At 46.4% G+C, this 11,808-nt stretch overlaps 1 protein-coding gene across 1 annotated transcript; it reads right to left on the bottom strand.

The window, feature by feature from the left end:
* Window positions 1–437: 437 nt before the first annotated feature.
* Window positions 438–11,712, bottom strand: LOC144718655 (carnitinyl-CoA dehydratase-like). The gene is made up of 7 exons (XM_078594070.1): window positions 11,695–11,712; window positions 11,317–11,575; window positions 10,043–10,210; window positions 5,919–6,013; window positions 4,850–4,994; window positions 3,906–4,055; window positions 438–1,417 (listed from the first exon to the last, which is right to left on the bottom strand). The coding sequence occupies exons 2-7, from the start codon at window positions 11,543–11,545 to the stop codon at window positions 1,188–1,190; spliced, it is 1,017 nt and encodes a 338-aa protein (XP_078450196.1). The 5' UTR covers window positions 11,546–11,575; window positions 11,695–11,712; the 3' UTR covers window positions 438–1,187.
* Between the last annotated feature and the right edge of the window lie 96 nt (window positions 11,713–11,808).

Genomic DNA, 11,808 nt, shown 5'->3' with positions numbered 1-11,808 from the left:
TCTCAAACGGTGTTAGACCAGAGGACGTCAAAAGGCGCCTTTTGGCATCCTCTGGTCTAAAAGAAATCTGCCTCTGGTGTGGACCAATCAGTTTCAAAGACAATGCATATGATATCAGAGTATGTTTTTTGTTTGAATTCTGACCACAAGCATTGTGGTTAATGCAGACATGATTCCTTGTAAAAGGTTTCAGTTTGGTGTTTTAACATGTTAACACCTGTTTTGTTACCAGAAAAAAGGGGGAAAACCTATTACAGTATCATATTTTGGTACTGGAAAAGGAGGTCCCATGATGAATGATAAAAATGTCATTGATACATCGATTATTAATAGTTTGATGACTGCGACAGCTGTTGATGTATATGTTCATGCGAATGATGATGACTACAAAGGTGCTGTTGCTACCGATAACAAAGACAATACTGATGCAGAAGGGGTAGTATACCAGGGGAAATCAAATTGAGTCCCAATTTTTATTACCGAGTCTTTTGCAGTACCCAGAGGAAACTCATCATCAGAGGGGATAATAATCATCCACTTGCTATACTGTCTTCGGGCAATTACACACAGCCCAGCATCATTCTGAACATTATCCACCAACCCATCCAACCCCCCCCCCCCATCTTCATAATTGTTTTACAAGGCGTCAAGCCTCATAAAAACTACGATATCGCCCTTTGGTGGAGGGCAAAGCAACACACACATCGGCATTTGTGCAAGTCGAACGCGCTCCGATTGGTCGACTCGGCCGGACAGCTGTGACATCATCGCGCTCGGCTCCCGATTCACTCCCTGCGGCAACCGATTGGCTGTGACGTGGCCCGCAGAAATTGGGGTTATCTCCACCGGTCCACACACATTCTGCACGACGAACCGGCGTGGAAGACCGCTACCCAAATTTGGCACGATTGCTGTTATCGAACTTTTTAATCATGCAGTCCATTCTACTAGGGAGTAAAAACTAAATTATACATGATTCAGGCCCACAGACTGGTGCTTTGTTGCAGAACATTTGTTTTAGCAAGAATTAATAAACTAGCACAGATATTGTCGTATTAATACTGAATATAGGTGTTGTTGGTAATGAATTCAAAATGATCGTATGTTACTTTACCGAATCAGTGGTGGTATACTCGTGAAGTATTTGAAATCACAATCTTGTCCCTTAGATGTTTGCGTTAATATCCTTAGGGGTCATTAAATCTTCCTCCCCTGCCATATCCAGATTTAAATTTTAATGAACCCTTAATGGATTCCTCGCTAATTACATGCTTGGCATTGTTAAGTTCAAACTGCAAAGCCTCGTGATGGTTTTGAGAACAGAACGCGTTGCGGTAAGCAGACTGACGATCTGATCGCAGGCACTTCTGAGGGAAGCAAGAAATCTGCTCTGCCAACTTCATAGCTTCTTCAAAGGCTGTGGAAACAAACACACATTTGTAATACATAATATTGGCGGCATAGTATTACGGTATTGTGTATTGTACCATAAGTTGCATTACCCTACAAAGTACAATGTTTGCCCAAATAGTAGACATCAAAGGCAGCAATATCAACATAACGTTGTTGTGTATAACATTGTTTATTCCCAATAAAACTGACAATTCCATGTTGCCTAGTGCACTAGGTATTCAGCTCCTTTGTAAATTTGCCAGTGGAACACAACCACAAGGAACTGTGGTAGTGCCAGATGTAAAAAAGTGTCTAATTTAGTTTCATGCTTATGTGCAATGATGAAAACACTTTTCAAACTTTCAAATGTATTTTGTTTTTAACCAGGTGAGAACTCTGGAGACCAGGATAGAGTGTCATTTGCAAGAGAGACCCGGGGCATTAATTAGTCTGGCAGTAGGGGCCGATTATTACTTTGTGTGTGTTTATATATAATCCCAATAGAGTCATTTGCGGTGTAATTTTCGAATGCGGCAAAATTCGATCCCGACGCCGGCATACAATGGCCTGCTCTTGCGAATGACGTCCATGGGGTTATTATTTTTTTCACCAACGTTCACCGTGTCACTCCGGTTATTACGCACGCCGGATTCGAACCGTGAATCACTGCAACGAGCGGCGAACGCGAGGCCGCTGGGCCCACGTCGACGCCTCAGGGTAGGAGCATCATTTTCCCCAAATGAGTGAAAAATATTTTAACAAACTTTTCATTCCCTTCGTTGACAAGCGAAACGGCAGGAGGATAGAGTGCAGGAGCGAGCGCACGCAATGCGGCCCAATCCGTGCTGCGTCGATGACCTCTCCTATTCATCTCTCACACCGGACTCACAGGAATAGCCTCGAGAAAAAAGATTTGAAAATGCGGAACTGCGTGTGGAAGCTGCCATGCCAACTAAAATTTGAGAGCAAGTATAAAGTAATGAGATACCATACTATTTATAGTCGGACAGAATTTCATTATTTTATATTCTACCGCAGCGTCCACACTGCACAGTGGCCAGGTTCAGGTTATCAAACGTCTTTCTGTCACTGTTCCACAAGAGAACGCTCAATCAATGACTGCACCGTTGTGCACCGACACGTGAGGCCGTCAATTCCTTACAGCATGTAAAGGGTTAAGATACAGTTTTCGGATGAATATGATTTTCACAAACGACTTGTTAGTAAAAATCAATCGTGGATGTGTTTGATCACATCTGAACGCCATCACTATCGAGATAATGGTGTTCCTCTCGTGTTGGAGTGATCATTGTCGATATTCACGTTTGGCTGCAAATTCTTGGTAATGGGGGAATCTGATGAATAAAATATAGCAACTGCTGAAATGAGCTGGCTGAGAAGAATACTGAGTGTCTAAGGCTAGAAACAATACAAATGGAAGCAATAAGAGAACGACTGGAACAAGAGGTGACACTGACCAAGAGATGAACCAGGAGAGAGATGACTGCGGTGGTTTGGACGCGCGTCTAGAACAGATCCAAAGAGAATTGTGGACTTGGCGTACACGCGCACAGGCGCACAAAACGTAGAGGAGCACGAAAGGCTCACTCGATAGAGTCGGTGAAAAATGATCTCGAACAAAAAGTGCGACGAGTAGAGGAAGCCGTAAAGCTGGCGCAAGACAGGAACAGGTGGAGAGATCTCACTCGGCCCCAGCGTCTCTACGGGAAGACGGAATGGAACTAACGAAGAAGAGAGGGAAAGAGGTTGAACTGATCACTTGCGAGTATGGATAACTATTCATGGGCATGTTATAGCACTGAGTGTAGTGGAAAAATATACAAGTACACCGACACAGAGTGTGACTTTGAAGGCATAGATGAGTGGAGTTTCTCATCAATTGGGTTTTTAATTGACTTGAACATTTTTGACATTTTTGATATGGAATGCTTAAAGTAGCTTTCACTGTAATACTGGCCCCCATGCTCACTCACTTTGCAGACACAATTACGTCTTTTCCACTTGCACAGCTTAACTGTGCCAGCCCGGCATTGGTCAGGAGGAACAGGTTTTGTTTGCCCACTGCAGAAGCAAATCCGTGCCGCTGACATCACGCACAGTGTGACGTCGAGATGCATGTAGATGACTCGGTGGCACACATGGACATACTCGCACATACACTGGCATACACTCACACGCTCTCTCACACACACAGACATACACACACTCTAACACAGCACCTCTGATTAGCACGGTTGGCTACGTACGGTGCGAGAGAAATTAAACATGCGTACACACAACACACATTTTTTCAGCGCCCCAATGCTTTGGTTAGCTTGAGATGATGTCGGACACATTGCACGCCGTATTAGCCTTGCCCCGAGCCCAGCTTTTCCCCAACAAAGATTACGGCTCGGTTCGGTAAATAGCCAGTGGAAATCTACCCATGCTGGCTTGGCTCAGATGTGCCCGTGGATAAAAAGGGGTAAAAATCGCCTTCGTGTGAGGCAAACCTTTTCCCTTGGTCGTAATCCGATTGGCCAATCCAAAATGGAACGCCTCCTGTGCGTCAACCGGACGGCCAGTCAAAATAAGATCCAGAGCTCGGGACAGTCCAATTAACTTGGGAAGTCTGACAGTGCCTCCGTCGATCAGAGGTACTCCTACAAAAAGAGAGAAACAATATTTAAAATATTAGACATTATTATCGTCGACTTCTCATAATAGACCAATGAAACAATGCGCTTGAAACTATTAAGTCAACATTTGCGAATTTATAATTACTGATTAAGACAATAGACGACATGGCATCATTATAACATGTAACACTAGAGGGCAGCCTATCCTACAGCTGGGGTGACGTGATACAAGACCTGACCATCACCAGGCATTCACCGCTCACCTAACGCCACTCACCAGACACGTGACATGCACACCAGAGACTTACCACTCACCTAACACGAATCACCACTCGTCAGTCATTGCCACCAGACCTTCAACGCTCACTACTCACTAGGCCAGGGGTTGGGAAACTGCGGATCTGGAGCCGCATGCGGTTCTTTTAGGACTTAAATTTAATTGATTTTTTTATATACCGAATTTGGAGAAAAAAACGGCTCTTCGTGTTATTTTGGTTGCCGACCCCTGGTTATAAGAGTCCAGTTCACCATAGGCAGGGCTCGGCAACCTATAGTCCCGCATGTGGCTCATTAAGGACCGCTTCGTGACATATTCACACACATCACAGCTCTTGAAATATTGACTTGTTACCGAATTCGAAAAAAATTATCTTCCTGTTATCTTGGTTGCCGACCCCTGCATTAGGCAATTATACTCACCAGACACTCTCACCAGACACCACTGACGATGTCCTGAACGAATAAGAATCGTATTTTAACAGTTTACTTCGACAGCAGGGGAGACGACTTTTGAAGTGAACGAATGTGCTCTTTTTTACCAAACCGTCTGCAGAAGACACCCATCGTGGCATCTTCCTCGACCACCCTCATGTCCGCAAGCAAGGCCAGCTCCAGCCCGCCGGCCACGGCGTAGCCGCTCACCGCAGCAATCACAGGCTTCGTCAGCTCCATGCGCGACGGGCCCTGCGTAAAACCAGCAATGACGACCCATCAGGAGCGACACGTCCACGTACTTCTGATGCATCTCTCAAAATATTCCATGCGCAGCGATCTGGAAACCGCCTTACGTTGTCTAATATACATTTACACAGCGGCGCCTTGTTCCGAGGCGCTGTACGATTACTGTGTATACATTGTACATACGATGATGGTGGCTGAGATAATAAGAACTGGGATTATTATGAAAAGTGGTGGTGTAGTTGTGGGTAGGCCTGGTCATAGCTGGGAGTAGCAGCAGCAGGATGGGCTAGGGGAGAAGACATGGGGGTAGTTATAAGGGAGGAACAGAAGCAGATGATAGTGAAGATGATTGCTCTGTGCGTTGCAGTGAAGGGGGGCAAGAAGGGAAAGCAAACGAGAGCGAGACTGGGGCGCATGGCGAGGGAGGCACAGACAGGGACAGTAGAGATCATAGTCTGTACAGAGGCCCCTTATTGTGTGTAACATCTGCGTTGCGCAGCGTTTGATATCTCCACGCTAAAAATGGGTCACGCCAGTTGCCTCACCTATGCCTGGTGGGGTGGTATGTCGTCAGCAAAGCAAAGGGGATTAGATCACCTCATCCTTATCTGATATCCATCAATTCACTACAATTGAAAACCCGATTTAACCACGGGTGGATGAAACCGGATTCAAACCCAGCGGTGACAGCTCAGCTCTCCCATGTGTGAGCCACACTGCCACCGCTGTTGGGAAAATGTCAACGTGCATCATTCCTCATGGAGAGGCTGGGTGAATGGGCAACTGTTTTCTGGTGTTTAGTGCTGTGGTGCCTTGGCTGACTGACCTGACCTGCCTGCCCTTATGCAAAAAAATGTCACACGTTTGCAGTACAGAGGTTGTTCAAGTTTCTCTGTGTAGAATGTCAAGCAATGACAAGGCATTCACCATTGGCCCAGGCCCTTTGCCTACGTCTGGTATTGTGATTGGTGTTGTCGTGTTGGCGAGTTCTTTCAAGTCGTACCCTGCACAAAAGTTTCCACCTGGAATAAAAATAAAAGTACATTATAGTACGCACATGCAATTTACCAAGGCTCTTTGGAATTACATTTGCGAGAACGTTACGAACGTATATGAAATAGTAGCTAGCATATTCTCCGCATTATAAGACGCCACAAAGTAAGACGCATCACCCCCCCTCCCCCAAACCTGTGCCCAGTGTCAATAAGTTAAAAGTCATTTGCTGCTCAAATGAGCATTGAAGCATTTGTGCTTATCTCTTGGTTTACAGCCCAGCAGAGCCAGTGGTAGAAATTCAACATTCCTATGGCAGACGTCAGTGTATCCAAAGGGTAAATGAAACTGTACAAATTGTTAATTTGAAAACAGAGCGAGTTAATATGCTTACTGTATAGTAAAACAAACCAATGTAATAATATTTGTGTCAGACCATATGGGTACGGCAACCATCTCCTAGTAAACCTACTCACAGCAATAACGATCTGCTTGATATGGCACGGCCTGTCAGCGAAACTAATGCAGTCAGATCCACCGGTCTGCTCATGTGAAATAATAATAATAAACAGATGCTCTTTATGGCCAGGTATGAGCCCATTGAGATTCGTGGTAATTTTTTTCAAGTAACGTAAAATCATCTGGTAGGCTCCTCCACTGGATGGTCTGAGGAGACATTAACAACTCAAATACTGTAGTGTGTTTAAAATGAATATAAACAACTTTTAAACATTAATACAATCATAAATAATCTTAACGGAAATCTGTTTTTTCATTGAATGGGTTTTGTTACACAGAGTAAATATGTTGTTAGATACATTTTTCACATGATTGTAATTATAAGAATGTACTCAAATCGGAGTGGTGATTGTATTCCGGCTGAAAGATTTTACTCTTCCAAGGCCCTAAACCATGGGGTATTTCCCAGTGTCCTTTCATGTCCAGCGGAACTTTGGATTGTTAAGTACAAGGTCATCGAGGAGGCGGCTTGGAAAGTCGTGCCTCCCAATTATTTGTCCAAGCTCGCTTCTGTTGGGGGTGATCATGAAGCAATTGCTCACAGCTAGCAGGGAGCGCAAAGTGGAAAACTACGACTCGCTTGCCCCTGGAGCGCTCCCCGGCACTCGCTGTGCACGAACAACCGCCTGCGCTATTTATTTGTAGCACGAGCAGTGAGTGGGCCGTACCAAATAGGTGATCTCAACATGCGAGGGGAATGCGGCGACGGGCCAAGATTGCATCACGCAAACATCTGGGTTTTTCAAATTTATGCTGGGCTCCCGGTAATAATACGGTCACTAAATATCCATTAATTTTTTTGTTTAACGTGGAGTGTCTAATGCGTTACAACGCTTGTCTCTTAACACGATGCACCTTCGTATCTCTCAACTTTGCAGAGGCGCCTACCTCCACCTACTCGGAATTCTTCTCTCATACAGTTCCTCACCAACGCTTCTGCCAAAAACCCTTGGGCCCAGCCTTCATCGTACAATCATTCATCGTAAATGTTACACCTTGTAATAACATTGGCACTGAATAGTATAATCAAGATGTCATTATGTGATCATGATAAAATGTTAAAACACCAAACTGAAACCTTTGCAAGGAATCGTGTCTGCATTTACCACATTTACTTGTGGTGAACATGCAAACAAAAAAACATGCTCTGACAGTATATGCATTGCCTTTAAAAATGATTGGTCCACACCAGAGACAGCTTTCTTTAGAGCCGAGTCTCAAACAGTGTTAGACCAGAGGACGCCAAAAGGTGAATAGCAAAAAGACAACGCACTATCAGGACATTGAGAGCTCGGGGTGAGCAGCTACATTATGAGACCTCCTTTGCCAGTATTAAATTATGATAATTGGGTGTTCTCCTTTCTGGCAATACAACAGGTGTGTTAAGATGTTAAGACCCAAACTGAAACCTTTGCAAGGAATCACGTCTGCATTTACCACATATACTTGTGGTGAACATGCAAACAAAAAAAAACATGGTCTGACAGTATGTGCATGTCTTTGAAACTGGTAAATTCAACACGATTCCTTGCAAAGGTTTCAGTTTGGTGTTTTAACATCTCAACACCTGTTTTATTACCAGAAAGGGGAAAACCCTATTATCATAGTTTAAAACTGGCAAAGGAGGTCTCATGATGATCATGAAAAAATAATCTACTTAAAGAATTTTGACATTTTTAGCGTACGACCTTAAAATCATAAAACGACGGGTGTTTCGTAAGTCGTGCGCACGTATTGGGGGCGCTGGTTGTACACTAACGGACAGAGGTGGGACAAAGTCATTGTTATGCAAGTCCAAGTCGAGTCGCAAGTCATCAAATTCATGACTCGAGTCTGACTCGAGTCCAAGTCACATGACTCGAGTCCACATCTCATAGGTGGGACAAAGTCATTGTTATGCAAGTCCAAGTCGAGTCGCAAGTCATCAAATTCATGACTCGAGTCTGACTCGAGTCCAAGTCACATGACTCGAGTCCACACCTCTGCTAACGGAGTCGAGCATGTTGGGGAGGCATTAAAGGCTAGAACAGCCTAGGGGGGCGTGGGGGGGGGTGTCTGGGAATAGTGAGTCAGACAAAATCTACCAAAATAAGTGCCGACAAATGCTAATTGGAGCATAAAGGTTCTGCTTTATGTGCTAGGATGGGAACACCATCTTTGACACATTTTATATACATGAAAGCATTAGCCTGTGAGGGCTTAACTGGAGGAGAATGGAAAGCAGTTTAATGGCATTTCAGCACTGTGCTTCAATTGGAAAGGGTTAATAATAGTGGCTGTGTCATGTACTCCTGAAGGGCTTCTGTATGCACGTAACATTGGGGACTTGCATAACAAACAAAAAATCTACTTTGACTGTACAGTATGTGTAAGTGATGGTCTTGCAGTTCTGATTGGGAACGCGTTGAATATTTTTTTCAGGTACCACCTTGAGAGATGCCATTGTGCAGATTTGTAAACTACACATTCCTCGCACCTGTGATGTACATCTACTTGGCCAAGTCAAACGTTCAAGATAAATGTTTAGCAATTAGCCTATTACCCACGACTCCCATTATCCCCTGCAGCCATTGGATCTGCAAACCAAAACTCATCACGGATCTATATTTCCTATTATCCGAGCTTAATCCCTGGATGTTTTACTGCAGATAAGTGGAATAACGCTGCGAATAACCCCATGGGTAACAGGAGCTGCCAAATTGGTCCCCGCAAATCTCCACGCAGAAGAGGTCTTGTGTAAAAAAAAATGTTATCATTTATCCCTCTTACCAACGACAACCAACCCATCGATCAAGACCTCAAGAGTGGACCTCGCTACTGGCTCAAGTGCCGATCCCCCTTCTGGGAAGGCGCTGTGGTGCCGTCCATAAATGACGTCACGCGATTTTGGACGATTTTTGACCCCCCCCCCCCCTTGTCACACGGCGTCACAAAAAGTCAGAAACCCCCTCAAATATGACGTCACAAAGCTCTGCCCCCCCCCCAAAAAAACATGCTTCAAATCGCTTTAAACTATTGTCATTGTAGTGCGTATTTAATGTGGTGTTGCACTCTGATGTTGTAGGAGAAAACATTTATCGAAAAGTCTATTCAATTAAGTAGAACGTGTTGTCTATATTTATTTAAAGTTGCGCATTTTGATGTGACGTCACATTTCTCAAACCCCCCCCCTCGTCACACATCGTCACAAATGTCTGACCCCCCCCCCCCCCAGGTGCGTGACGTCATTTATGGACGGCCCCTGTTGTCACCATCCTAGAATCTCACCCACGTCGGGAAGAACGCGGGAGAACGGAGTGGAACAACGCGGAGATCCAGAATAGACATCCGCTCAAGACCAAAACATCGCAACCTCCTGGCCTTGACATTCCTCGAAGGCACTTTTGTGATCATCAACCACAACAGAACATGCATCGACTGATGAGCGACAGTGCGTTTTTTGGCCATGTAACCCAACCTATGAACCATTACTTATAACTCACTCTACTCCGTGCTCCTTCAATTGAGGAACAGCGAAACGAATTGTCTCCTGAACTTACCAATGCCGTGCAGAACCAGCACGAGCAGATCATCATCCTCTTCAAACGCGGTGAACGCTTCGTGGAGCCGCTGGGCCGCCTCTGCGTTGACGCAATTACGGACGTGAGGCCGGTTTATTCCGACCGACAGAATGTTGCCGTGCCTCTTACTCACAACTGACCCTGTACCTGAAAAAACAAAAGAGTACAATTTATATTCGTGAATATTTTCGACTTGTAACGCGCCGCAAAAGGTATCCGCGCGCTCTCGTAGCGAGAGAGAGAGAACGACTCCAGAGGGGTGAGGAACTACGGACGAGCAAGAAGGCGGCCGGGCACCAACAGTTGCCCAAGTTCAGCGGCCCTCTATATATTAAGGTGTTACCGGCCAATTAGATGCTCGCGAAGCAGCACTTGCCCCAACATTCTGGTCAAGGCTATACGGGGGCGATATTTGTCTTTGGACACCGGAGCACTCGGCGAACACCCACCCACGCGTGCGAGGGGGAAACACTCAGTCCCATGCAGACGGAACGGGTGGGGCCCACGTGTCTGCTTGCACCCACGCGTGCGAGGGGAAACACTCTATCCCATGCAGACGGAACGGGTGGGGCCCACGTGTCTGCTTGCACCCACGCGTGCGAGGGGGAAACACTCTATCCCATGCAGACGGAACGGGTGGGGCCCACGTGTCTGCTTGCACCCACGCGTGCGAGGGGGAAACACTCAATCCCACGCAGACGGAACGGGTGGAGTCCATGTGTCTGCTTGCACCCACGCGTGCGAGGGGGAAACACTCAATCCCATGCAGACGGAACGGGTGGAGTCCCTGTGTCTGCTGCACTGCCTCCCCCTGGCGAACCAGGGTACACGGCTCCTCCTGGGGTTGTTGAAGTTTGACGTCGATTTAACGCTGGAGGCTGTTATGGCCGTCCCCGACTTACGAACGCACGCACTCACGAACCTTGACCGCGGAACTATTTTGTTAAGCGGAGCAATCCTCGACGAGACTGAAGTTTGTGCGTGCCCGCGAGTGTGTGGGGGTGACGATTATCTGAACTGGTCCTGGGCCTCCCCTAGGTCGACTCAGCCTCAAATGAGTACCTGGTGCGACGTGTAAACATCGCTACTAGGGAGACGAATGCGGCCGGGCGTGGCGTTGGCCACCCACCCCCTTCGTGTGCCACAGTGCCGGCCTTCGTAGGTGCTTCTCGCTAACAGCACTTGCCCCTACAGTCTGTTACAGGCTACACGGGGGATCTTTGCTTTTGTGTGCGTGCATCCACCACGGTCACCTGGCTCCCCGTGCGTGCAGAGACCCCTCGACCCGGGGACGCGACAGAGGCGCCCAGCAGCGGGGAGAGGGGGGACACGGGAGAGAGAGGAGACACGGGAGAGAGGGGGGACACGGGAGACACGGGGCAGCAAGGAGACACAGACACGGGAGAACCAGCAATCATCCTCAGGGCGTCTCGGCAGGAGATTCATCCTCACGGCATGACGATGTCTCAGCAGAAGCGTCATCCTCACGGAGCCGATGTCCCTACAGCAGTACTGGACACAAAAAAATTATAAAGCATAGAACAAAAAGAAGAAATAACAAAAATAACTAAGAAATTTTTTTAAAAAAAGAGAGGATAAAGAAAAAAAAGAGAAAAAATAAAAGGACACACACGTGTTTGTGTGGGAGACGAGAGAGTGGGCCCTGCCAGTCGATTCGATTCCCGTGTCGCGCTCACGGCGAACTCGTTGTCGATTCAGGAATCTGGGTCAAGTTTCAAGTGCAA

Source organism: Lampetra planeri, chromosome 5, assembly GCF_965212315.1.
Source record: "Lampetra planeri chromosome 5, kcLamPlan1.2.h2, whole genome shotgun sequence".
NCBI lineage: Eukaryota > Metazoa > Chordata > Hyperoartia > Petromyzontiformes > Petromyzontidae > Lampetra > Lampetra planeri.
The sequence above is the reverse complement of the archived record's forward strand: the minus strand, read 5'-3'. Positions and strand labels throughout refer to the sequence as shown.

Bases quoted from the DNA above. Each gene is read 5' to 3' on its own strand.
- LOC144718655 (XM_078594070.1), bottom strand. From the start codon at position 11,545: ATGACGCTTCTGCTGAGACATCGTCATGCCGTGAGGATGAATCTCCTG. The intron at 6,014-10,042 runs GTAAGTTCAGGA...TTTTTATTCCAG, and splicing joins GCTGGTTCTGCACGGCATTG to GTGGAAACTTTTGTGCAGGG. The intron at 4,056-4,849 runs GTAAAAAAGAGC...CTCTTTTTGTAG, and splicing joins TGTCTTCTGCAGACGGTTTG to GAGTACCTCTGATCGACGGA.